The sequence below is a fragment of the Pezoporus wallicus genome, unplaced genomic scaffold (assembly GCF_028554395.1).
Source record: "Pezoporus wallicus isolate ANWC-B61680 ecotype Strahan unplaced genomic scaffold, APGP_CSIRO_Pwel_v1 contig_2348, whole genome shotgun sequence".
Taxonomy (NCBI): Eukaryota; Metazoa; Chordata; class Aves; order Psittaciformes; family Psittacidae; genus Pezoporus; species Pezoporus wallicus.
Window position 1 is genome coordinate 882765 of NW_026636985.1, and position 22777 is coordinate 905541.

The 22777-nt window shown below is 52.8% G+C and overlaps 2 protein-coding genes across 5 annotated transcripts; both read right to left on the reverse strand.

The window, feature by feature from the left end:
- Window positions 1–1922: 1922 nt before the first annotated feature.
- STAMBP (STAM binding protein) lies at window positions 1923–16873 on the reverse strand. 4 transcript variants are annotated; one of them, XM_057402498.1, is made up of 10 exons: window positions 16721–16872; window positions 14003–14222; window positions 9226–9301; window positions 8264–8359; window positions 7240–7606; window positions 6393–6517; window positions 4951–5088; window positions 3313–3425; window positions 2501–2600; window positions 1923–2119 (listed from the first exon to the last, which is right to left on the reverse strand). In XM_057402498.1, the coding sequence occupies exons 2-10, from the start codon at window positions 14215–14217 to the stop codon at window positions 2063–2065; spliced, it is 1287 nt and encodes a 428-aa protein (XP_057258481.1). In that variant the 5' UTR covers window positions 14218–14222; window positions 16721–16872; the 3' UTR covers window positions 1923–2062. The 4 variants fall into 4 exon arrangements, with proteins under 4 accessions (XP_057258481.1, XP_057258482.1, XP_057258483.1 ...); XM_057402499.1 differs by lacking the exon at window positions 16721–16872 and adding an exon at window positions 14526–14625; XM_057402500.1 differs by lacking the exon at window positions 4951–5088 and having other exon boundaries at window positions 16721–16873.
- A 543-nt stretch (window positions 16874–17416) lies between these two features.
- On the reverse strand, window positions 17417–22660 carry DUSP11 (dual specificity phosphatase 11). Its single transcript, XM_057402508.1, has 9 exons — window positions 22619–22660; window positions 22358–22433; window positions 21209–21340; window positions 20499–20622; window positions 19462–19522; window positions 19096–19142; window positions 18317–18392; window positions 17914–18042; window positions 17417–17704 (listed from the first exon to the last, which is right to left on the reverse strand). The coding sequence occupies exons 1-9, from the start codon at window positions 22651–22653 to the stop codon at window positions 17452–17454; spliced, it is 933 nt and encodes a 310-aa protein (XP_057258491.1). The 5' UTR covers window positions 22654–22660; the 3' UTR covers window positions 17417–17451.
- Between the last annotated feature and the right edge of the window lie 117 nt (window positions 22661–22777).

Sequence of the window (22777 nt, forward strand, 5' to 3'; positions counted from 1 at the left end):
ATGGGGGTGAAGAGCAGAGCCTCCATCCTGCACGGAATCAACCAGGTTGGAAAAGAGCTTTGAGCTCATGCAGTCCAACCCTTCCCCAGCACCGCCACGGCCACCACTGACCCGTTAGAGCTTTCTCTTCTCCATCTGAACCCCCCCAGGTCCCTCAGCCCTTCCCCATCACCCCTGTGCTCCAGGCCCTGCACCAGCTCCATTGCCCTTCTCTGCCCCCCCTCTAGCCCCTCAATGTCTCTGTTGCAGTGAGGGGCCCAGAGCTGAACACAGGATTCGAGGTGCAGCCTCACCAGTGCCCAGGGCAGGGGCACAATCCCTGCCCTGGCCCTGCTGCCGCACTGGTGCTGATCCAGGCCAGGATGCTGGGGGCTGCCTGGGCACAAGCTGCTCGTGCTCAGCTCCATCAATCAGCACCCTCAGCTCCTTCCCCATGAGCCGTTCCCAGCCATAATTCCCCAAGCCTGGAGCGTTCCATGGGGTTGTTGTGACCCAAGTGCAGGACCCGGCCTTTTGCCTTGTTGAAGCTCATGGAGCTGTGGGACGAAGGAGTGTCTTCCACTGAGGCTGCAACACACACCCCCGAGCGTGGTTTAAATAAATCAGGGCTGAAAGCTCCCACAGATGTCCTGAAGTCCTGCTTCCCAAAGCCAACTGCACTTTGTCACGCAGGAGGTGGTTGCTGCACATAAACACCCCTCTTAAGGAACGGGTTCCCTCCTGCTCTCAGGCATACCAGCCCCACTGAGTTAGCTCAAAGAAACCAAGAACCCAGCCAGGATAATACAATCCATCTGTGTTAAACTGCACCAAACGATGTGGGATGTGGAAGTACAAGGATGTGACATACAGAACACGTATGTATGCGTGCCAGGTGGGAAGGCAACTCCAGCCTCTTCGTCCTCCCCTCACGGCCATGTGCTGATCATCAGAGCATCCTGCCAGAGGATGTGGAGATGTTGCGGATCATGCTCAGGCCTTTGAGGCCAGATGCCTTCCACCTTTCAGTGCTGCTGCTTCCCTTTCAGCGAGGGTGGAGGCTCTGCCATGGACAGGCTGGGAAGCTTGGAATCCCACCAAAGGAACTGGGAGGTCCCCGGCTGGTACCGCACCACAGCAATGTCACGGAGCGCTGGTTTTGGCAAGGACAGACTTCACAGTGCTTGGAGAAGCGTAGGGACCATTGGCCATGATGATCTTGGAGGATCCAAGTGGCAAAAGCTGCTGGAGTCCCACCTCAGAGGTGTGGTGGCCTTGCAGAGCCTTCACAGGACAGCAAGAGACTGAGAGCTTCATCCATGGTAACAGCAGCAACGAGCTGAACCTGAGCCCTCATCAGGCAGCACAAGGCCTGGAGCAAATCCCTCCTCCAGGAAAAGGAATAAAGCAACCAGACCCCCCTCAGCAGTGCTGCAATGAAGCAGCTTGCGCATCAAAGCACCTTCTCCCCCGAAACAGGGGTTCCCAAAGCAGTTTAGGCCCCTTCCTACCTCACTAGGCAAAGACCTGAGTACCAGCAAGCAGGGCATGGTCTGGCTCAGCAATGATAAGCTCTGGCATGGGGTAAGAGGGGTTAGGAAGGTTTAATCTTAAACTAAAACAAAGACTTACCTACTCCAGCCAGGTGCACTGGGACCACAGCAACCCAGGGAGGCAAAACATGGGTTTAGCAAGGGTTAATCTGGGCAAATCCCACTTTGGAAAGCACTTGAAGAGGTTGTCCCAGCTCATGTTTGCAGCGAATCATGAGGAATCCCCTCCCCAGAAGCTATTTAAGCCATAGATTAGAGTATTAAACAATTGCTGTTAGCTCCCATCTCTGAATTCCCAGTTAGCTTCTCCCCACACCCTGAACCTCAGCACCACTTCACCAGTCTGATGCCAGGCACTGAGGTTTCACATGCTCCCACTGAGGTCAGGGCACCGATTTCACCGCGTTTATTGGGGGAGGAAGGGGAAGGATCACTACACGGTGGAAATCATCTGCTACAGGAGACAAAACCAATTCCCTAGGCTCAGAAACTGGGTAGATGCTTTCCTGTATGTGCTTAAGGCAAGAGGCCTATCGGAGATCCATCAGGACTACGTCTCTCTCGACTACTGACACGTGATTGCAGGTCTGAAAGAGAAGGGAAGAGAAGGAGGGGACAGGGGGGTTATCCAGATGTTATCCAGCTCAGGTGAGCCTCCTAACACCACCTGCACCCAGGGTACTTCACAGAACAGCCCTCATGGACCAGGAACCAGTGCCCTGCCCAGTGCCACAGGGACCATAGCAAGACACAAATACACACCCCAAGCCTTTGCCACCTCCTCGACCTGTTTCTGCTCTGCATCGCACCAATATGCACTAACAAGAGCGAAAGCTCCCGCACCTCAAATCTAGAAGATCCATACCCTGCCAGGCTGACCCTCCTGTCCTGGGTCACAGCCCAGCACAGACACAGGCACCAATTCAACTCGTGGTCCTGCAGCCCTGCTGCCTCGTGGGGTCACTTACAGTGAAGAGAGGGGGGTCTTTGGAGTGCGGGTGGAATCCTTTCTGCCGGCAGGAAGAGATCTCGTCCAGGCCATGCTCTGTCAGCTTGAAAAACCCTGTCCTAGAGCAAATAAACACAACCTCTGTGTGGCTCAAGCCTCTGCAAAGAGAAGCCCCTCTGCTGGGTCTCAAGGAGCACGCTTGAGCCTGCTCATCTCAAGTGAGAGCGGACAAGGATGCTGCAGGACACCCACGTGCCCAGAGCCTCCTCTCCACAGCCCTGCAGCTGCAGACCAGTCTCCTTCCATAGAATCCAGAGTCACAGCATGGTTTGTGTTGGAAGGAGGCTTAAAGCTCATCCATTTCCAACCCCTGCCATGGGCAGGGACTCCTTCCACTAGAGCAGCTTGCTCCAAGCCCCTGTGTCCAACTTGGCCTTGAGCACTGCCAGGGATGGGGAAGCCACAGCTTCTCTGGGCACCCTGTGCCAGCGCCTCAGCACCCTCCCAGGGAAGAGCTTCTGCCTAAGAGCTCATCTCAGTCTCCCCTCGGGCAGGTTAAAGCCATTCCCCTTGGCCTGTCCCTACAGGCCCTTGTCCAAAGCCCCCTTCTACAGGTGGGCATCCATTGCCCAGATACAACCCCCCCAAACCAGCTCAGAAGAGCTGTCAACTCACACGTGCTCTTCCAGCCTCATTTGATGACTTGATGCTTTATACCCACATCAGGAATCCGACAGAGGAAGGGCTGTGGTAAAGACCCCTTCAATGCCTCCTTTTGGTGGGTCATCACAGGCAGAGGGAAAGGCCTTCCCTACCCACATCCATACTTACTCCTGGTATTTTGGAGAACACACGATAGCAATGGACTCTGGCAACATCATCTGGTAGGAGCAGTGTGTGTGCAGGTCGACGCTGGAGAGGAAGGCTGTCTGCGTGGGGTGAGTCTGCAACACAGGACAACATAAGAGAGGAAGTTAAGGCAGGGTTGGAGAGCTGGTCCAAAGGGACCGTGTCCAACAAGGGAAGCAACACAGCTCCTTGGATGGCACAGAGAACACACTGAAAAGAGGTTTAGATTGTCCCAAAACATCTCCTCTTTCTCCATTCAGAATACAGGAGGAGTTCCACATCTCTGGCCATATCCCACAGGAAGTCACACTTCAAGGCACAACACTTTTAGGTACCCCACTGCCAAAGGCCTCCAAGAAACCACTTCCACCAAGATGGCCAAGGGTTGTAGAGACAACCAGCACCTCACCCAACCCCATCTCACAGGTGGATTTCACAGCCTAAAGGTCTTTTTTTGTCTGTTAGGGCTTTTTTTTTGTTGCCAAGACCAGTGGAAAGGTCCAAGGAACCCTTGAGGGTCCCTGAATGTCACGGAGCTGTCACTGAAGAGTCAACCCCAAAGCAGCCACACTGCATATATCAGGCACTCTGCAGCAGGCATTTACTTGTCAAAGCCCTCGAGGCAGCTGCTGCTTTCTAGAGATTACTCAGCAGCACCAAACATTTTGCTTGGCAGGGATCTGACTGCCAAAGGCTCCATAGGGACAGGGAACAGGGCACTGCTGGAGCCAGCAGAGGAATCTGGAGCTGGCACATCCCAGGGCAGAGCAGCACACAGTTCCCTGTGAAAAGCAGCGCTACTACAGGGATGCAGCATGGGAGAGGCCCTGTGCTGAGAGCAGGAGCTCAGGACCCAACAGTCAGGGACTCCCCTGGAATCAGCTTTTAGCCGGGTGAAACATGAGCTTCATGTGTCCCACTTCAAAGGGCTTGATGCTTTAGGAAGGGACCCAAACTTAACATAGGCCCAGGTGTCTCCAGCAGTGTGAATAGTGACTGGGATGGCACCAGAGGGAGAAATTCAACCAGAGGATGCTGCCATCTCCACGCCAAGGTGTGGGAGCAAGTGCAGAGGAGGCCACGAGGATGCTCAGGGGCTGAAGCAGCTCCCATATGGAACCAGGCTGAGAAAATTGGGGCTGTTCAGCCTGGAGAAGAGAAGCTGCGTGGAGACCTCAGAGCAGCTTCCAGTGTCTGAAGGGGGCTACAAGGATGCTGGAGAGGGGCTCTTCATCAGGGACTGTAACAACAGGACAAGGGGTGATGGGTTCAAACTGAAACAGGGGATGTTCAGGTTGGAGATAAGGCAGAAGCTCTTCCCTGTGAGGGTGCTGAGGCACTGGCACAGGGTGCCCAGAGAAGTGGTGAATGCTCCATCCCTGGCAATGTTCAAGGCCAGGTTGGATGGGACTTGGGTGACATGGTCTAGTGTGAGGTGGCCCTGCCTACAGCAGGGGGTTGGAACTGGATGATCTTAAGATCCTTTCCAACCCAAACCATTCTGTGATTCTATGATCTCCTCCAGTAAACTCTCCTCCACCAGCCCTGTTCCATGCACCCCTTTCTCTCCTGCCTGAATTTAAGGCCAGTTGGGAAGTGAAACAGGAACCAGAGACTCACATGGATCCAGCCCAGTGTCACAAGGCTGTGTTGATCCTGGATCATGAAGAGCTCCTCCTCATTCTCTGTGTTGCAGTAATCGGGGCCCCCGTGCTGCTTGGGAACGATGACGTGGGTTATGGTGAACTCGTTCCTCATCTGCAAGGCAGCACAGGGAGGCTGTTACCCACCAGACACCCCCAAGCAGGAAACAAGGGTAATTTCCTAAGCTTTGGAACATGGTCCTTCTGCATTCAGAGCTCAGGGGCCTGGCCAGGGGAACAGCAGGTCTGGAAACAAGCCCATGGATGCATTCACCATCCAGTTATGGGTCATAGACATGGTAACTGCAAGTTACTAGCAAAGGAGTCACAGGGTTTTCTGAGTCTGAGCATGCCACATGGCTTTCTGTTTAATTTCCCCTGCTGTGCAGAGCACCCACAAGAGCTCAGAGAAGCCCAGGACACCCACTGAGTGAATCTCTCCACTCACCAGGAGATGATGCCTCATAATTAAACAATCATCATGAGTTTAGAAGCAGCTGCATTGCAGAAAGTTGCCACATCAAACAGCTTCATCTTAAAGCACACTTCTGCGAGCAAAGCAGCCCCAGGTGACTCAGGGAGACAGGATGGAGCTGCCAATAGAAACCTGGGCATGCAAACACTGTCTGGGGGAGAACTGTCTCCAGAGAGTGTTTGCACACCCTTGTCTTGGTGGGGGTCCTAGTTCACAGCTGGGACACCTCAGTCCTGCTGGTATCAAAAGGACAAACAACCGGAGCTGCCTGTCACTGGCAACATGGGAGGGCTTGAGGCAGGAGAGAGGAAACCGAATACCCATGGGGACTTGGCAGCTGGCACCTCACTCAGTATAAGGAGATCCTAACGTAAAAGCGAGGGAAAGAAGAGGCAGATCATCCTCTAGCATGACCAGCAGGTCAAAGGAGCTCTGCCTCTCTGCTCTTATAAGACCCCATTTGCAGCAGTGTGTGCAGTTCTGGTGTCCTCAGCATCAGAAGGACATGGAGAAGAGGCCATGAGGATGCTCAGGGGCTGGAGCACCTCCTCTATGGAGCCAAGCTGAGAACACTGGGGCTGCTCAGCCTGGAAAAGAGAAGCTGCGTGGAGACCTCAGAGCGGCTTCCAGTGTATGAAGGGGGCTACAAGGATGATGGAGAGGGTTGGAATTAGAATCATAGAATGGTTTGGGTTGGAAGGGATCTTAAGATCATCCAGTTCCAACCAACTAGATCATCATCCCTCGAGTAGATGTCTTTCATTTTTTCCAACCGAAATCATTCTATGATTCTATCCCTAACACTCACATGGAAGCCGAGCCATCAGCTAAACAGCACTACAGCCTTCTGTGGCAAGAATCAGGGTCCTCCAGCCATTTCCAAAGCACCTTGACAAAAGGTCCCTGTGCCACTTGAAGGGTCTTAATCAGGATTAGCACCTTACCAGCTTACCACAGAGGATCCCACATGTCTCCACACCCCGGACTGTGTTGGCATCAGCCAGCTGGAGGAATTTCTGACACAGCTCCCTAGGGACAATGACCTGGCGAAGGATGCCCATGCCTGCATCTGTGGGGAGAATGGGAGCACAATGACAGTCAGGGACACTGGAGAAATGGGCCTTTAGGTCAGTACCTGAAGGGATTAGGCTGAGGAAAATCATCCTAAAAACATGAACTGCTCTAACGGTGACCCTTACAATGGTAGTCACAGACACTGAAGTCACCGAGATGGTTCATAAAGGGCAGTGACTACCTCTTTCAGAACAGGGTAAAGGCACATAGACAGAGAAACACCTTTAGCAATGTGTTAAACCCCCCAATATTTTGTTAATAACAATGAACACCTTCCCCCCCACTTACAGAATGTTACTTAAATAAGATGTGCCACTGGTCAAGAACTACTCATTTAGAAGTGTCTGAATCAGTATTTTGGAGCCATATTTAGCTAGAGAGGGTTTCGTGAGGAAGAGGATTCAGTCAGCCTTAGCCAAGAACTCAACCCCAAGCTCCAACATTTGGATCTAGGAAAGCCAAACAGGCTGTAGCCCCTAGATCAGCAGAGATTAGGCTAAGGAAGCATGGTGGGGGCAATTCCCAAGAGGAAACACTTCTCCCCAGCCCTACAAACCTTTACAGGACAACAGGGACAACATCCAGTGACTTGGAAAGCCAAACCCCCCGACGGGATGGAATCACAATCAGATACTTCCAAGAGCCTCCCAACAGATCAGCTCTTTGGCTGTTTGGCTGAGCCCAGCAAGGGAGAAGGGTGCACTGAGGGGTACTAACTGTTTTCTGTGCTTCCCAAAGCACTGGGTTTCAAAGACCTGTCCACAACAGGAGGTTTGGATGAGACAGTCCCCGCTGATGGACTTGCAGGATGAACTGGAGAGACTGGGATTGAATCAGTTGGGGGCTTTTCCATGCCAGGGATGAGGGGCCCATCCAGAGCCATAGGACTTGGTTCTGGCTGTCCAAATTCCTGCACTATCCTCAGGCGCTCCTTCTCCAGCTCCTGTCGTCGGATCATCTCCTCAAAGACATGGAACTGCTCTTGCTCTGCCTGCTGCTGCTTCATCAGGGCCACCCGATTCCTCTCCTCCTCCAGCTGCTGCTGCAAAGCCAAATTGCGTGCAAATGCCTCTTCCTCCGCTTTCTGCAAGGGGAAACACCATGGGACATCAGCAGGCAGGGGAACACGAGGCCTCCACACTGCAGACCCTCAGTAATCCCAGGGGGTTTCAAAAGGTAACCAGCAAAAAGCACCCCCTGCAAGGAAGCTTCAGCTTATAACACAGAGATCCACACCTCCATCAGGAGAGCCAGCCAGACCAGGGCAGTAAAACTGCTGTCTTACCCTCCTTATTCCACAGAAATGGAATTCCAGGTTGATTCCCCTCTATCCTATCTCTAAAATTGCACTTGTCTGTAGCAAAACTGACTGCAGTTTTCTACTTTGCCCACACAACCCTAGATCCTTGTTCGTGCTGTTACCAGCTACCTGCTGAGTACCATAAGACCTAAACCTCATGTTGTGACAAAGAGGGCAAAACCCCAACCAACAGTCAGCTCACTGCCTCCAGGATGCACAAAGATGCAGAGGGGCCTATGTCAGATTCACTCACATACCAGCAGCAGAGACATGATCATAATAACCCTGTGCTGCAGTGATGAGGCTAGACCCTGCAGGGTGGGGTTACCCAGGCATCACACTCCAGAACACCCAGGGAACCCTGGAGACCTGCTGTTTTCCACACCCTTTGTGGCTCAGGGTCTTCTGGGGAGCACAGGTCTCCAGTCTCCTGTCACTCACCTTCTGCTCCTTGTACTTAGCATAGTCCTTGGCGTACCTCTTTAACAGCTCCTTCTTGAGCTCTTCAGCTCGGGGGAAGGCTACTTCTTTCAGTTTCTGAAGGGAGGAAACACAGTCAGGACAGGGTGATGGCCTCAAGGCAAGGCAAACAGGACCTGAAGAGATGCAAGAATCGATGGACAGGCAGCACCCAGAGGTTATAAACCATCCAGGAGGAAGGAAGGGCTGAACAGCTGCACCACGTGTGGGCAGGCTTGCAGAGAGGTTGTATCTGGGTGACACAAACAGCAACACCAACAACACTGAGCAAGAGCTTCGGCAGCATTGTCCTTTGCTCTTCTGCTCAATGTGGAAGAGAGGAGCAGTAGCCTCTTGTGTCCAAGAATCCTGTGGCAAATCCCTTGAGCACCACCACGCTGAGCATCCAGCCACCATGCATGGAAAAGCCACGTGGTCTTTGAAATGCAAGGACTTTAACAGGAACAAAAAGACATCCCAATGCTCAGCAGCAAGTAAAGTGGACAACCACAGCCCAGAATCATGGAATGGTTTGGGCTGGAAAGGACCTTAAAGCTCTTCCACTTCCAACCCTCTGCCATGACCAGGGACGCTTCACACTAGACCAAGGCTCTGTCTAAACTGGCCTTGAACACTGCCAGGGATGGAGCAGCCACAGCTTCTCTGGGGACCCTGTGCCAGTGCCTCAGCACCCTCACAGTAAAGAACTTCTGCCTTATATCTCACCTGAACTTCCCGTTTCAGTCTGAACCCATCACCCCTTGTCCTATCACTACAGTCCCTGATGAAGAGTCCCTTTCCAGCATCCTTGTTGGCCCCCTCAGATATTGCTTCCCAGTGTTTGTGTGGCTCACTCGCCCCAGGGCCACGAAAATCCCATGGGGCTCATAACCCCAAAGGATTTCCAACAGCAGCATTAAAGTCTTGGCCTTGTTACTACTCACTTTCACTGTCTCCCTCTTCTCAGGTATGACAGCAGTTTTGTAATCACGGTGCTGTGGCAGCTTCTCGATGAAGAGCCTGTAAATACAAGAGAGAAACTGCATCTCAGAGCAGAAAGGGACAAACACAAGACACTAAGTGGCATATCTGGGGTCATGGAGCATGCCCCTCTAGCACTGCCCCCTTGCTCTGCCACCTCCCTGGGCCCTGTGCTCCCCACAATCAGGACAGTCACCTTCTTTCTGCAGGAAGCCATCATGTAACAGCCTCCTGAGCTCTTCAGGCACACAGATCTCATTGAGTCCCAGGGGAGCACCTCACACCTGGACTTTGGAGATGATCCTCAGGGATAAATCCTTTTGTTTTGAACAGAAACATTAACAAGCTGGTCTAAACCACCAAGGACTCTGGCAGAGATTCAGAAAGGTCCTTGGGCACCTGCCTACACCTCTGTGAGCATCCAAGGGGATCACACACAAGCTCAAGGATTCAGCTGACTCAGTGCTCACATGGTCCTTCTGTACAAAGGAACACTTTGTGCCTGAGATGGGGAAATCAGCTCAGACCTTGAAAAGAGAAAACTTGCAGGAAAGCTAAAAGCATGTTCACATCCCCAGCTTCTGCATCAGGAGCCTTTTGGCTCTGTGTCCTCAACCATGCCCCAAGGTCAGGTCAGTGTTTCAGGCAGCAGAGCTGCTTCTGTGCAGACTTCACAGAATCACAGACTGGGTTGGGTTGGAACCTCAAAGCTCATCTAGTTCCACTCTCTGTGACTATGAACAGGTTAAGCTTCAGCTTCTCTACAAATGGGATAATGTTCCCCTGCCAGTGAGCTCTGCAGTGAAGATGCAAGCTCTAGAAGTCCTGCAAGCACTAGAACAAGGAAAGCAGCCTGCAAACACAGGACAATTCACTCTGGTTCATCTCTCTGAGGCTCCCCAGGCTTGAGGCATCCCTGAGCTCTCTCTGGTATCAAGTCCCCGGTTGTGCACAAGCAGACAGCGTGCTCAAGGTGAGCTCAGCTGAGTCCTTGTCTCCTGCTAGTGGAGCTGTGCTTGCTCTGAGTCCACAAAAGCCTGTGGCCGTAAGGCAAAATCCCTGCCCTCCTCTGTGGCTCTCTTATACCACTTCAGCATCTGAAGAAGGATGCTCTCCAGATCCTTTAGGCACAAGGAATAAGGGTAGTGAGGACGAGACTGTACCCCAGGGAGCAGCACAAACAAACCAAGCAGGAAGAACTCAGAGGGGACAGAGTGAGAACACTCCTCACGCTGAGAAGCCTCTGTGTGTGCTGTAAATAAACCCAGCTGGTTCAAACCTCAGTCCTCTGGGAGAAAGAAAGACTTTTTGCAACCCCAAATGCTCCTGGTTGCCACGGAGAGGGTGAGGATGCTCTTGCCAGAGGCCACGGGATCAGCATAACCACGTCACAGCCTGGAGCCACAGAGAAGCTCCCTCTCCATTTGAAACACACAGCGAGGTCCCTGCTCCCAGCTAGTGGTTGTTCATGAAGTAGGTCACTGTGTCGAGGAGACAAAACAAGGCAGTGCTCATTGCCAGCAGCGAGCTGATTAAAATGGAAGGCATTAATTAAAAAGGATTAAGAGCAGATGCTGGCCTGGAGAGGATGGAAAAACCAGCGGAGACAGCTGGGGTTTCACATGTCAGGAAGGGGGGAAAGCAGGCAGCAGGATGAGAGGGGACTCAGGCTGCCAGAGGAAATCTCTGGGACAAGACCAGGCAGTGGCAGGCTGGGGATGGAGGCAGAAGAAGGGCAGGAACTGTTCATGTTTCCTACTGACATCCCACCACGGCCTGGCAACACTGGAACCAGCAGTTTCGAGCTGGTTCAAAGCTTCTCCTGCTCCCGAGTCCACCCCAAGCAGCAGCTGTTTGGCACTGAGCAGCCACATCACAGGCTATTTATACAGAGTGCTGTGGCACACATGCCAAACCACGTCCCTCGAGTGCCTTCCAACACCCCACACAAACCCCCGGCTCCAACCCTGGCAGCTCACAGCCATGCAGCAAACCAGGAGCCCAAACACCACAGAAAATACATGTCTGTCTGCTTGCCTTCTTATCTGGCTCCAGCAAAATCAAATCTAGTGTGCCCGATGGGGATGTAACGAAAACATCCACTCAGGTCAATACAGAAGCTGTTCAAGAAGACAAGCAAGCAGATGTCTTACAAGACACACGTTAAAAGTCCAGTCTGGTTAGTCTTTAAGAGATAGAATCATGGAATGGTTTGGGTTGGAAAACTCATCCCGTTCCAACCCCCTGCCACGGGCAGGGACACCTTCCACTGGAGCAGCTTGCTCCAAGCCCCTGTGTCCAACCTGGCCTTGAGCACTGCCAGGGATGGGGCAGCCACAGCTTCTCTGGGCACCCTGTGCCAGCGCCTCAGCACCCTCACAGGGAACAGCTTCTGCCTTATCTCCAACCTGAACATCCACAGTTTCAGTTTGAACCCATCACCCCTTGTCCTATCCCTACAGTCCCTGATGAAGAGCCCCTCTCCAGCATCCTTGTAGCCCCTTCAGACACTGGAAGCTGCTCTGAGCTCTCCACACAGCTTCTCTTCTCCAGGCTGAACAGCCCCAATGTTCTCAGTCTGGCTCCATATGGTAGCTGCTCCAGCCCCTGAGCATCCTCATGGCCTCCTCTGGACTGGCTCCAACAGCTCCATGTCCTGATGCTGAGGACACCAGAACTGCACACAATGCTCCAATTCAGGTCTCATGAGAGCAGATAGCTGTGCTGCCCTCCTGCCTCCTATGAGGGCTGGGCAATAAGCTTCATTTCTGCATGAGAAAGAAAGGTGCTGTGCAGCCAAAATGACCCACACAGGATCCCATCAAACACACCAAGCCAAGAGGCTCTCATGTACTTCCCAGAGCTGGAGTCTTCCCCTTATCAAAGGCACAGCCTGATGTGGGAAGCTGCCATACACTCCAGCAGGCAGCTGGGCTCTGAGGAAGGACAACACAGCACTGACTGCACATGTGGGGTGAAGCCCTGGGGAAGGAATTCAGGTCCCATTTCTAGAAAGAAGAGAGCAGAGCAAGTCCTGTGAGAGACTCCAACCACCAGCACCCCACTCTTGCCTTCTGGATCATCCCCCTTGGAAAAGGACATCTAGAAACTCCTATACCTCCTCAGCTACAGCTTCACATCTTCATTTAAAGAAATGAGATGATGACATCAAGTTCCTATCTTTGGAGAAGCCAGGGGAGCATCATCACTGGAGATATCACACCCAGGGAAGGTTTTCCCCTTCCTGGCAGCCAAGCAAACATAAATGCCATGAGTATTTGAGGGAAGAACACACCAGCACCTATCAGTGTCCTAATGAACCAGAGAAGGTGCTTTTAGTTCATTTGTTTAGTTAAAGAGTTTCTCCTTCGGCCACAGCTACGTAACCAGCCTGGAAACCTTCCCAAGGGCTTTACACTCCCCAGCTCCCTGTGCAGCCTCCCTGTGATGCCCATAAAAGCTCAGGAAGTGCAAGGCGGGAAGAAAAGCTAATCAGAGAAAAATGCACTGGATTTAAGGAGCAGGAATCCTGCCCACGGGGGTAGGCAGAGAGAAAAGCCACATTCTGGATAAGTGGGTAGTGTGGGCACAGCAGAGACCACACCAGAGAGCATCGAGTGGGAGCAGGAGGCCAGGCTTTTGGCCAACAAACCCACAGGAAGAGGACACTCTGTGCCACTGGGATATTTTATGAGGATCCCAGTTTTCAGCTCTTTAGACACCAAGAGGCACAGCTACAGAAGCACACTTGCTCTGCTCGTAGTCAGGCTGCTCAGACACGATCCAGACCTGACACCACGTCACCGGAGTGCACGCTCCGGCTTGGCAGACACAGCAGTGGGGTTTCAGACCCAAGATGGCTCGTTTCTGGGCAGCTATAGAGATGACAGCAAGAAAATACAGCTCTGCACTTGTCTACATGGAATGTAGACCCTACAGCTGGAGACCAGGCAGATGAACGACCAAGCATGGTGTTGGCTGGGTTTATATATAATCTAGGGCTTTCTAGAAGGGTGCTCAGTAGCCAAGAAACTCAACAGTTAGTTGGGATTAAGTTCTTTGGACCCAGAACTCCCTCTTACATCCCTCCTGAGAAGGGTTTGGGTGTACACGTGCATGGCTGAGGGGGCATCACATTCTGAGATGTGAAACTAAATCTACAACTGGTCCCTGCACCTGAAGGAGGAACTCACAGCCTGCTGTAAAAGGCTTTAGTAATTCCAGTGTAAAAGCAGGTTTCTCCTCTGAAGCTGGTTCATTAGAGAAACCACCAACCAGACTATGTCTTTTCCAGGTAGATACCTGATACACAGATCCTTGATCATGGATCCTTGCCAATCCATATGATGTCATGGCTAACCTAGAGACAATCAAGGCCAATCTATAACCACTCTAGAGTGACAAAACCTCCCTCCTGCTCACAGGAGTATTCTGTAGCAGAGGAACACAAGATGAGCCTGGTTTCCAAAGGACCTTTTACAAACACCCTGCAAAGAGGTGAGTGGTGTTTGTGGGTTTCTGCCTCACACCCTTACAACATCACTTGGTCAATGGAACCAGCTCCATCCTCACCTATGTGGGAACTGGAATTCCAAAGGAGCAGAGCTCTGGACAGAACCCAGTTCTTCCAGCTCAGCAAGACCTCCCGGCGTTTAGACACGCTCTAAATACTGAACACCAAGCCCACAACCCCTTGCATGGACCACAGGTTTGCTGCAAGCCAAGCAACGCTGCTCTTACGTGATGTATTTGTTGTACAGGATAAAGGCATGCTCCATGTTGCCCTCCTCAGAGTAAATGGTGGCCATGCGGAGGATCTCCACCCCGGAGCGGTAGTAGCGTCGTGGTGGGATGTCCTCATTCACTTCCACAGCACTTCCCACCTGGATCAGTCGTCGCACTCGCTCCTCCGGTGGGAGGCTGATGTCAGCGTGGTCAGGCATAGCCCCACACATCAAAGCTGTGGTGGGAGGAAAGGCAAACACGTCAAAACCAGTGTCAAACAGGTAACTCACCCAGTTTATAGAATCATAGAATGGGCTGGGGTGGAAGGGACCTTAAAATCATCCAGTTCCAACCACCTGCCATGGGCAGGGGCACCTCACACTAGACCGTGTCACCCAAGCTCTGTCCAACCTCGCCCTCCTCCATAGAAATCACCCCCCTCAGCAGAAAAGCATTTAATTCATGGGCCAAGCAAGGTCCTTAGGAAGAGAACTGGGAGAGGCCCAGCTCTTTTGGGGCACAGTGCTTGGATGTTTACCTTGACAACCTGAAAAGCAGCCACAAATTCAAGATCAGGCCATGGTAATGATGACATGGGTCTGACCCAACCAAATCCTACCCAAAACAGCATTTCCTTCCCACTTGTCTCTCTGCACAACAGAACTAGTTCTGGTCACTGGTTTGGGGCGAGATGATCACAGCTTTTCATTCAGCCTCAAGCAGAACCAGCTTCACAGTGTGCACGGTTTCGCTTACACAGCGGCGAGGTGAGAAGGGAGCTGAAGCCAGTGCTGCTCAGCAGATCTGCCCTCACCCAACCAGCTCAAGCCCAGATTGCTCCTGCCTGGGCACAGTCACAATCCCTCTCTGCTCTGTGCTGCAGGAGGCACACCCGATGCCCCAGGAATGCACCTCGACCTGATCCATGTGCCTGCCTCTGACAGAGCCTTCTCAGCCATGGCACAAGTCGATGAACTTGAAGCAGAGGAAGCAGCATCGAGACTGTCTGAGAGGCAGCAAGCCCACACTCAGCAATGCTCTTCCCTCTCCACTAAAAGCAGTTTTCCCCTGGAAAAGCCACCCCAGAACCAGCTTAGGGGTTAAATTCCCTGTGAAATTACAGAGCTGAATCCACAGCAGCTCAACAAACCCTCCAGCAACTCAACTGCCACACATGGCATGCAACTGAATCATAGAACAGAATGGTTTGGGTTGAAGGGAGCTTAAAGCTCACCCAGCTCCAACCCCTGCCACAGGCAGGGACACCTTCCACTAGAGCAGCTTGCTCCAAGCCCCTGTGTCCAACCTGGCCTTGAACACTGCCAGGGATGGGGCAGCCACAGCTTCTCTGGGCACCCTGTGCCAGCGCCTCAGCACCCTCCCAGGGAAGAGCTTCTGCCTAAGAGCTCATCTCAGTCTCCCCTCTGGCACGTTAAAGCCATTCCCCTTTGTCCTAGCATGATTTACTGTGACTCATTCCTAAACAAGGGAAAGGTCCTGAGCTGAGCTAAGGATCTGACCTGAGGATCCTGAGCAGCAGAGGAGCTGCCCTTCTAGGGTTACTTCGGAGCACAAGTCCCTTGTTCAGGCTGGAAGGTTCATGTTTCTGAGCCCAAATCCTGGAGGGGGCTCAACAGGCCTCTTGCCCTAAATAAGGGCTGTAGGATGCAGTCCTGCCAGAAGTAGCTGTGCCAAAGTACTTACTTATAGGGCTCAGAGTGACCTTCAGCTTCTCTTCCTCACTGCTGCTTCTACCAGGGGTGGGTTCAGTTGCTCCTCAAAGGCAGAGCTCTCAGTCACCCCCAACCAAGCTCCACAATCCTCCTACCCCAGGAGATGACAAACACCACTCACTCCCATGTGGTAACTCCCTGGTGCCTTCAATCCAGAGCTCCCCCTTTAATCCCCAAAGCACCTCAAGAGATAAAGTGGCCAAAGCACCCACCGAGCTGCCAGCCACCAAACTACAGTCCTCTTCCTCTCACCATTGGGCAGCAAGAAATCATAAGGACATGGAGCTGTTGGAGCAAGTCCAGATCAGGGATGGAATCACACTCCCGTATGGAGCCAGGCTGAGAACACTGGGGCTGTTCAGCCTGGAGAAGAGAAGCTGCGTGGAGACCTCAGAGCAGCTTCCAGTGTCTGAAGGGGGCTACAAGGATGCTGGAGAGGGGCTCTTCATTAGGGACTGTAGGGATAGGACAAGGGGTGATGGGTTCAGACTGAAACAGGGGGAGTTCAGGTTGGAGATAAGGCAGAAGTGATTTATGTGAAGGTGCTGAGGCGCTGGCACAGGGTGCCCAGAGAAGCTGTGGCTGCCCCATCCCTGGCAGTGCTCAAGGCCAGGATGGACACAGGGGCTTGGAGCAAGCTGCTCCAGTGGAAGGGGTCCCTGCCTGTGGCAGGGGTTGGAGCTGGAGGAGCTTTAAGCTCCCTTCAACCCAAACCTGCCATTCCATGACACCCCCCGCACCCCCCAAACCCAGAGCCCTCCCCACGGCTCTCATTTTAAGGTCTCTCCTTCACACCCTGCAGGGGAGAGCGGAGGAGCCCCAGCGCCCCACAACAAACCAAGGGGAGGCCCAAACCACATCCCCCTTCCTAACAGCAACGACACCCGCAGCCGGAGCCCCACGAAGGGAACCTCAGGGGACAACCCCCAACCGGAGCCCGCTTGTCCCGGTCCCCCCCCGGCCCCCTTGAGCCGCCCATGGCCCCGGCCCCGGGCCTGACCTGCCGCCGCCTCCCCTCAGCGCTTCCGGGTTCTGCCCGCGACGCCGACAGGGCTGCCCCGCCCCGCTTCAAACAGCCAATCAGGAGCCGCGGCAACATCCGGGTACCACCCGCTCCCCCTCGAACGAGAGGGCGCTTCCCTTCGCTGAGCGTCGTCACCTTAAAGGGGCAGCGCCCCAACCCGAAAACACGCTTTTTCACCCCAAAACGGTGGGGAGGGCAGAGCGCACCGCCGGGCTCAGGGGAGAGCCGAAGGGTCGGCCCAAGCAGGGAGGAATAACTGCCCTGCAAGTGGGGCTCGGGGGTTATGCACTGTGGGGATTTACTGCAGCGAAAGGGGGTGAAAAGGACAAAAAACCCAAATAATGGAGTTTAGGCTGAATAAAATCTGTTGTATTGAGAAAAATAAGGAAGACTCTTTCAGCTGATGGTTAAAGGGATGCTCCTGCGGATGTTTCTTCAGCGTTAGTCCATTTGTGAATGTGTTTATTCTTCCCTGAGGGAGCAGAGCTCCGCCTCTGGAATTCCAGAGGAGACAAAATTCCTGCGGGATTTGTAAAAGCACCAGAGAAAGTAAATGAAAACTGAGCTAAAAGAGCTGCACTGGGAACAATTACAGCTCCCAATGGCTGGTGAAGGTTACAGCAAAGCCACCCATTCCAGCACCGAGACCCATCCCGGAGGGATGGCAGAAACAGCCCTGGATGGGCTTTCCTTACGGACAACATTCCCTAGGCTGTCCCAACAGGTTTCCAGTGATGGTGCCTGCGTCTCCTGGCAGGCTGCATTCCCTGAGCTGGGCAGAACTGGGGGTTCTGAGGGGGAAAGAACAGTCCATTGCTCTGCTCCTTGGTGGGGAGCAAGAGCTGACAGTTCCTCGCTGCCAGCCCGTGGGGCTGCCTTGGATCCATCGCCCTGAGCTCATGTGTCTGTGTCTGTGCCATGGCACCTCTCCTACGGCTCTTCTTGGGGCTGCCAGATTTCCTGGAATGAAAAGTCAGGAGTCAGAACCAGGAGAAGTCACAGTAAGGGAAGTTTTCATGGAGTGGTTTGGGTTGGAAGGGACCTGAAAGCTCATCTCTGCAGAGCTGGCAAGGCAGGGCTCTCTTGCGTGCTCTCCAAGATGTAGCTTGTGGAAGTCCAAGTTTAAGGGTCTTAAACATGAGAAAGGAATTCAAGAGCCAAAAACCTACCTGGGCACCGCTATGGGGAACTGGTCTGAATGATGTGAATAATGTTTGATCATCTGGTTGTTGCTGGCTGGGGTAGGGGCAGCTTTTTGTCTGAAGCAGTCCGAGTCCAATCCATTTAGTCCCCAGTTCCTTAAAAAGATATCCGCATGTTTTGACTGTTCCAACCATTCACAAATGATCCAAAGAGCTCTTCTACACTTAAAGCCCCCATCCCTCTGCATCACTGCTCCCCAAACAAGAATGGCAGTAGATCTTTCAACCTAGATCTCCCAGCTCCCCACCTTCATCCTTTCCCACTGGCCCCTTCGATCTCCCTTCCTAGGAGCCAGTCACATTAAGCACCTGCTGCTTGACATCAGCTCTCCCTGAGCACACACTTGATTATGCACACAAAAAGACTCACTTTTTTACAGGTCTCTGCTGAAGATGTTGGATATAGTTGATTCTCTCTATAGGATGCCCTCGAGCTCTGTTGAACACTGAAGAGAAACAGGTCTGAGTTGCAACAACACTCTGTACATGTCACTTCAGGGGCTGCAGAGGACTTAAATCCTTTAGAAGGATTTTAACCCCTTCAACCAACACTAACATGCTTAGGTCACACAGGGTGACTTCACTCAGTGTTACTGCCCTGCACACCACAGCCTGGCACAGGGCAGAGCTGCAGTGATCCAACCCCTGTTCAGTGCCCACCACGTTCCCTCAACCAGGCTTAGCTCCACAGTCAGGCCATAAACTTAATTCCAGAGAGACCCTGAAGGCCTTAGAGGTGGATCAGGGCAAACCCCATGGAATTCAACAAGGCCAAGAGCAAGGTCCTGCCCCTGGGTTGGGGAAATCCAATACAAACACAGGCTGGGGGAGGCTGGATGGGACAGCCCTGAGGAGAAGGAATTGGGATGCTGGGTGAGGAGAAGCTTGCCATGACCTGGCTTCAGCGTGAGCTTGAGCCCAGAACCCCCTCCATGTGCTGGGCTGCACCCCCAGAATGTGAGCAGCAGCTCAGGGTGGGGATTCTCCCTCTCTGCAGTCCTGATCCAGCTCCCATTCCACATTACAGGAACACACACAAAGCTAAATCACAGTTACCTTCCTGGAGCGAGCACAAGTCTTCTGACCATCTAAATCACAAGCCCACAATAAACACCCTGCACCCAACAAGAACATCACACACATACATACACTCAATTGCAGTGTTTGCCTCCATGCCTTCAACATCAATCAGGTACCTGTACAGCAAGAAAACTCTAATTACACAATTAGCTATGGAAACATTGAGAGGTTTGAGCTAACTCAACAAGAAGGAGTAACTGGGAAGTTTTTAGAACTTCTATTTCTGTGCCAGAATGGAGGATCAGAATTTGGGCTGCTGAAATTTGGGCCAAGAAGTGTCCCGAACAACAAGCTTCTCAAAGCTGAAAAGCTCTAAATCTTTGCAAATCTGGGATGACACAAGTTCACTTGACTCTTGACTTATTGCTGCAACTCTGTTTCCTCCTGGAGCACCAAGCAGCTGGCAATGCCACCACTGAACCCAGTTTGACTCACCTACAAACCAGGTAGCCAGTTCTGTTCAAGCCATGTGTGCAATGAACTCCTATGAGTTTATCTGTAAGACACCAAAATCAGGTTATATTTAAACAGCCTTACTCCAAAATCCCACCAGAACAAGCCCGTTTGCTTTCACCCTCCAGCAGTGACACCAGCATAAATGACTACAAGGGACCACACACCAACATCACTATATTTATGTCTAATTAAAACCACTGATTTGACTCATGAACTCAGTTAATCTCGAGTTTATCTGCATGGTCACACAGCTCACTACATGGAAGATGTATTTAAAAGCTCCACAAAAAGCCATCCCATGTTTCCCAAACACTAACAGTCATCTGTGTTTACAGAGAGCCTAGAGATGGACTCTCAAATGCAATTAAAGCTCAACTCAGTGCCAAATTATCAGAGAGCCAGCAGTAATCCCTTCACCACAACAATCCAAACTTACTGTCTTGACATTCACATGCCAAGAAGAGGAAAAGAAATTCATGCTGCTCATTCAGCACAAGAGGGACATGGAGCTGCTGGAGCAAGTCCAGATCAGGGATGGAATCACACTCCCGTATGGAGCCAGGCTGAGAACATTGGGGCTGTTCAGCCTGGAGAAGAGAAGCTGTGTGGAGACCTCAGAGCAGCTCCCAGTGTCTGAAGGGGGCTACAAGGATGCTGCAGAGGGACTCTTCATCAGGGACTGTAGGGATAGGACAAGGGGTGATGGGTTCAAACTGAAATAGGGGAAGTTCAGGTTGGAGATAAGGCAGAAGCTCTTCCCTGTGAGGGTGCTGAGGCGCTGGCACAGGGTGCCCAGAGAAGCTGCAGCTGCCCCATCCCTGGCAGTGTTCAAGGCCAGGTTGGACACAGGGGCTTGGAGCAAGCTGCTCCAGTGGAAGGTGTCCCTGCCTGTGGCAGGGGTTGGAGCTGGATGAGCTTTAAGGTCCCTTCAATGCAAACCAGTTTGGGATTCTACAATTAAAACATCCCTGGCCTCCAGCCCTGCAGTGCCCTTCTCAAGGGAAATCCACACTTACTGTTGTTTCTGTTGTCTCTCAGAAACTGTTTTACAACATATTTGAACTGAGAAACGGTGTGCCTGTTTGGGATTTGATGTCCCATTGTCAAGATCTTTGAGTAGAAGACTGAGGCTGGGAGCTCCTACAAGAAAGTCAGTCAGTGATTTCCACAGAAAGCACAAGGATTCTTATCACATAAGCACACACCATAAACCCAGAAGCAGCTTTTCAGGTAAGACCAACAGAGCAGCAGCAGCTCTGTTTTAGGTAAGAACACTTCTGCTTCACCCCCTGGGCATAGGCCCAGTATTCCAGAGCAGCCTTTTGGCATTTTCATTTCTCTTGCCTTTCCTCCCCAGGGAACACGTAGAGGCTGGAACACTTTTCCGAGCCATTATCCACACATTTGATACCACAAGGCAAAGCTGGTTGTAAGCAAGTATTTGCTCAGGAGAAGCCTACAAAAATAGGTTTAGGGGATCACAAAACTTGTGCTGACTGGGACAAAGAGGATCTACACAACAGAGTTTAAACACTCCAGGCCTGAACTCGATTGAGGATGAAACCCCCACCCCAATGGGCCTTCAATGCCTCAACTCATCCCCCTGCCAGAGGATTTGAGTGCCTCACACTAAAGTTATCTTCTTGCAAGAAACATCTTGCTCCTTGCCAGCAATGTCAGGGCTTACACAGAGTTTCACTTCCTCAGCAGCAGGATCAAGACTCACCTCTGGCCTGTAGTAACGAGTGGTGTAGGTCAGGTCAATGATCAGGCCCAGCTCTTCCTTCTGCTCTTTGATTTTCTTAATGAGGTCATGGGGTGAAAATCTCTCCTCTGGATGAAGGTTCTGATCAAAGCTCTAAAAGGGAATAATGTTTAAGAGCTGATATTAACAATCAGGTGAACTGTGAACTGGAGGAGGAACGCTCCAGAAAGAGCCCAAAGATCATCCCTCCAAAGGGAAGGGCTCAGGCAAAGCCATATGGACACACAGGTTACAGTGAGCCAAAGGAGAACATGCTCAGGCCCTTGCTGCTTTGAGGCTGCTCAGCTGAGGGTACAAAGCAGACTTTTCCCTGTGGCAGAACACTGCAGTGTGAAAAAGCACTCACAGAAAGTGAAGTTTTTGTACGGTGAAAGCCATCAAACAGGGCTTCAGCTCAAACAGAGGGCAGCAAACAGCACCACTCCTGGCCATGAGCTTCTCAACCCCCTTGGACATTAACCAGGGTTTGCTTTAGGAGTACCTGCCCTGCTCAGACCCCTCCAGAGCAGAGCAGGATCCTACACAGAATCAGCTTGATTGGAAAACAGCTTTAAGCTCATCAGGGCCAACTGTTGCCCAGCAGTGCCAAGGCCACCACTAACCCATGGCACTGAGGCCTCGTCTCCACGGTGTGTGAACACTTGCAGGGACGGTGACTGCAGCCCTGCCCTGGGCAGCCTGTTCCAATGCCTGAGCACCCTTTGGAGAAGGAATTGTTCCTCAGCTCCATCTAAACCTGCCCTGGGGCAGCTTGAGGCCGCTTGCTCTTGTCCCATCCCTTGCTCCTTGAGAGCAGGGACCAACTCCCACCCCCTGCTCCTGAACCTTGGCTCTGGCACTGCATTCCTTGGGATGCGCAGCCCCCAGGCTCCCGGCAGCACCAGTGGGAGCTGTTCACAGCATCCCTCCTGCCCTAACACAGTGGTGGTGGTGGGGGAATGCTCAGGGCAAGGTGCCACCACCCAGCATCATGGGGTTGTAAAGGACCTGGGTTGTAAAGGACCTTAAAGCTCACCCAGCTCCAACGCCCTGCTCACGCTCATCGCTCCTCCACACACCGACCCCTCCCCGCCGCCACTTCCACCCTGCACACGCCCAGCGCGCACTCACCCTCCCCAGGGGCACCTTGAAGGCGATGAAGCGCGTTCCCGGTATCCTCCTGCCCACCGGGATGTAGTCGGTCCACCTAAACCCCACAGCACGGAAGCGTTAAACGGCTCAACCGCGGCCCGGCCGCCGCCGCCGCCCCCCCTCCCTCCCCTCCCGGGGACTCCCAAAGCCACCCAGGCCGCGGGGGCCCTTCCCTGCCGCGGCTCCGGGGGCCGGGAAGACCCCGGGGGAGGCCGAGGGGGGACCCGGGTCCGTGCTCACCGGTCCGGGACGCGGACCGCGCCTCTGCCCCCCATGGCGGCGCTGGTGCCGGCGTCAGCACCGAGCCCGGTACCGTCAGTTCCGCTTCCGCCACACGGCCCGCGGAGCCAGGCGGACGCCACGCCCCCCAAAAGAGACCACGCCCCTTCACCGTGAGGT

Coding starts and splice junctions, on each gene's coding strand:
- STAMBP (XM_057402498.1), bottom strand. CDS start 14,217: ATGTGTGGGGCTATGCCTGACCACGCTGACATCAGCCTCCCACCGGAG. Junction 6,518..7,239: donor TTTGGGAAGCACAGAAAACA/GTTAGTACCCCT, acceptor TTCTCCCCACAG/ATGCAGGCATGGGCATCCTT. Junction 3,426..4,950: donor TGACACTGGGCTGGATCCAT/GTGAGTCTCTGG, acceptor CCTGTGTTGCAG/ACTCACCCCACGCAGACAGC.
- DUSP11 (XM_057402508.1), bottom strand. CDS start 22,653: ATGGGGGGCAGAGGCGCGGTCCGCGTCCCGGACCG. Junction 18,393..19,095: donor GGCAAACACTGCAATTGAGT/GTATGTATGTGT, acceptor GTTTCTCTTCAG/TGTTCAACAGAGCTCGAGGG. Junction 17,705..17,913: donor TTCCCCATAGCGGTGCCCAG/GTAGGTTTTTGG, acceptor TTTTCATTCCAG/GAAATCTGGCAGCCCCAAGA.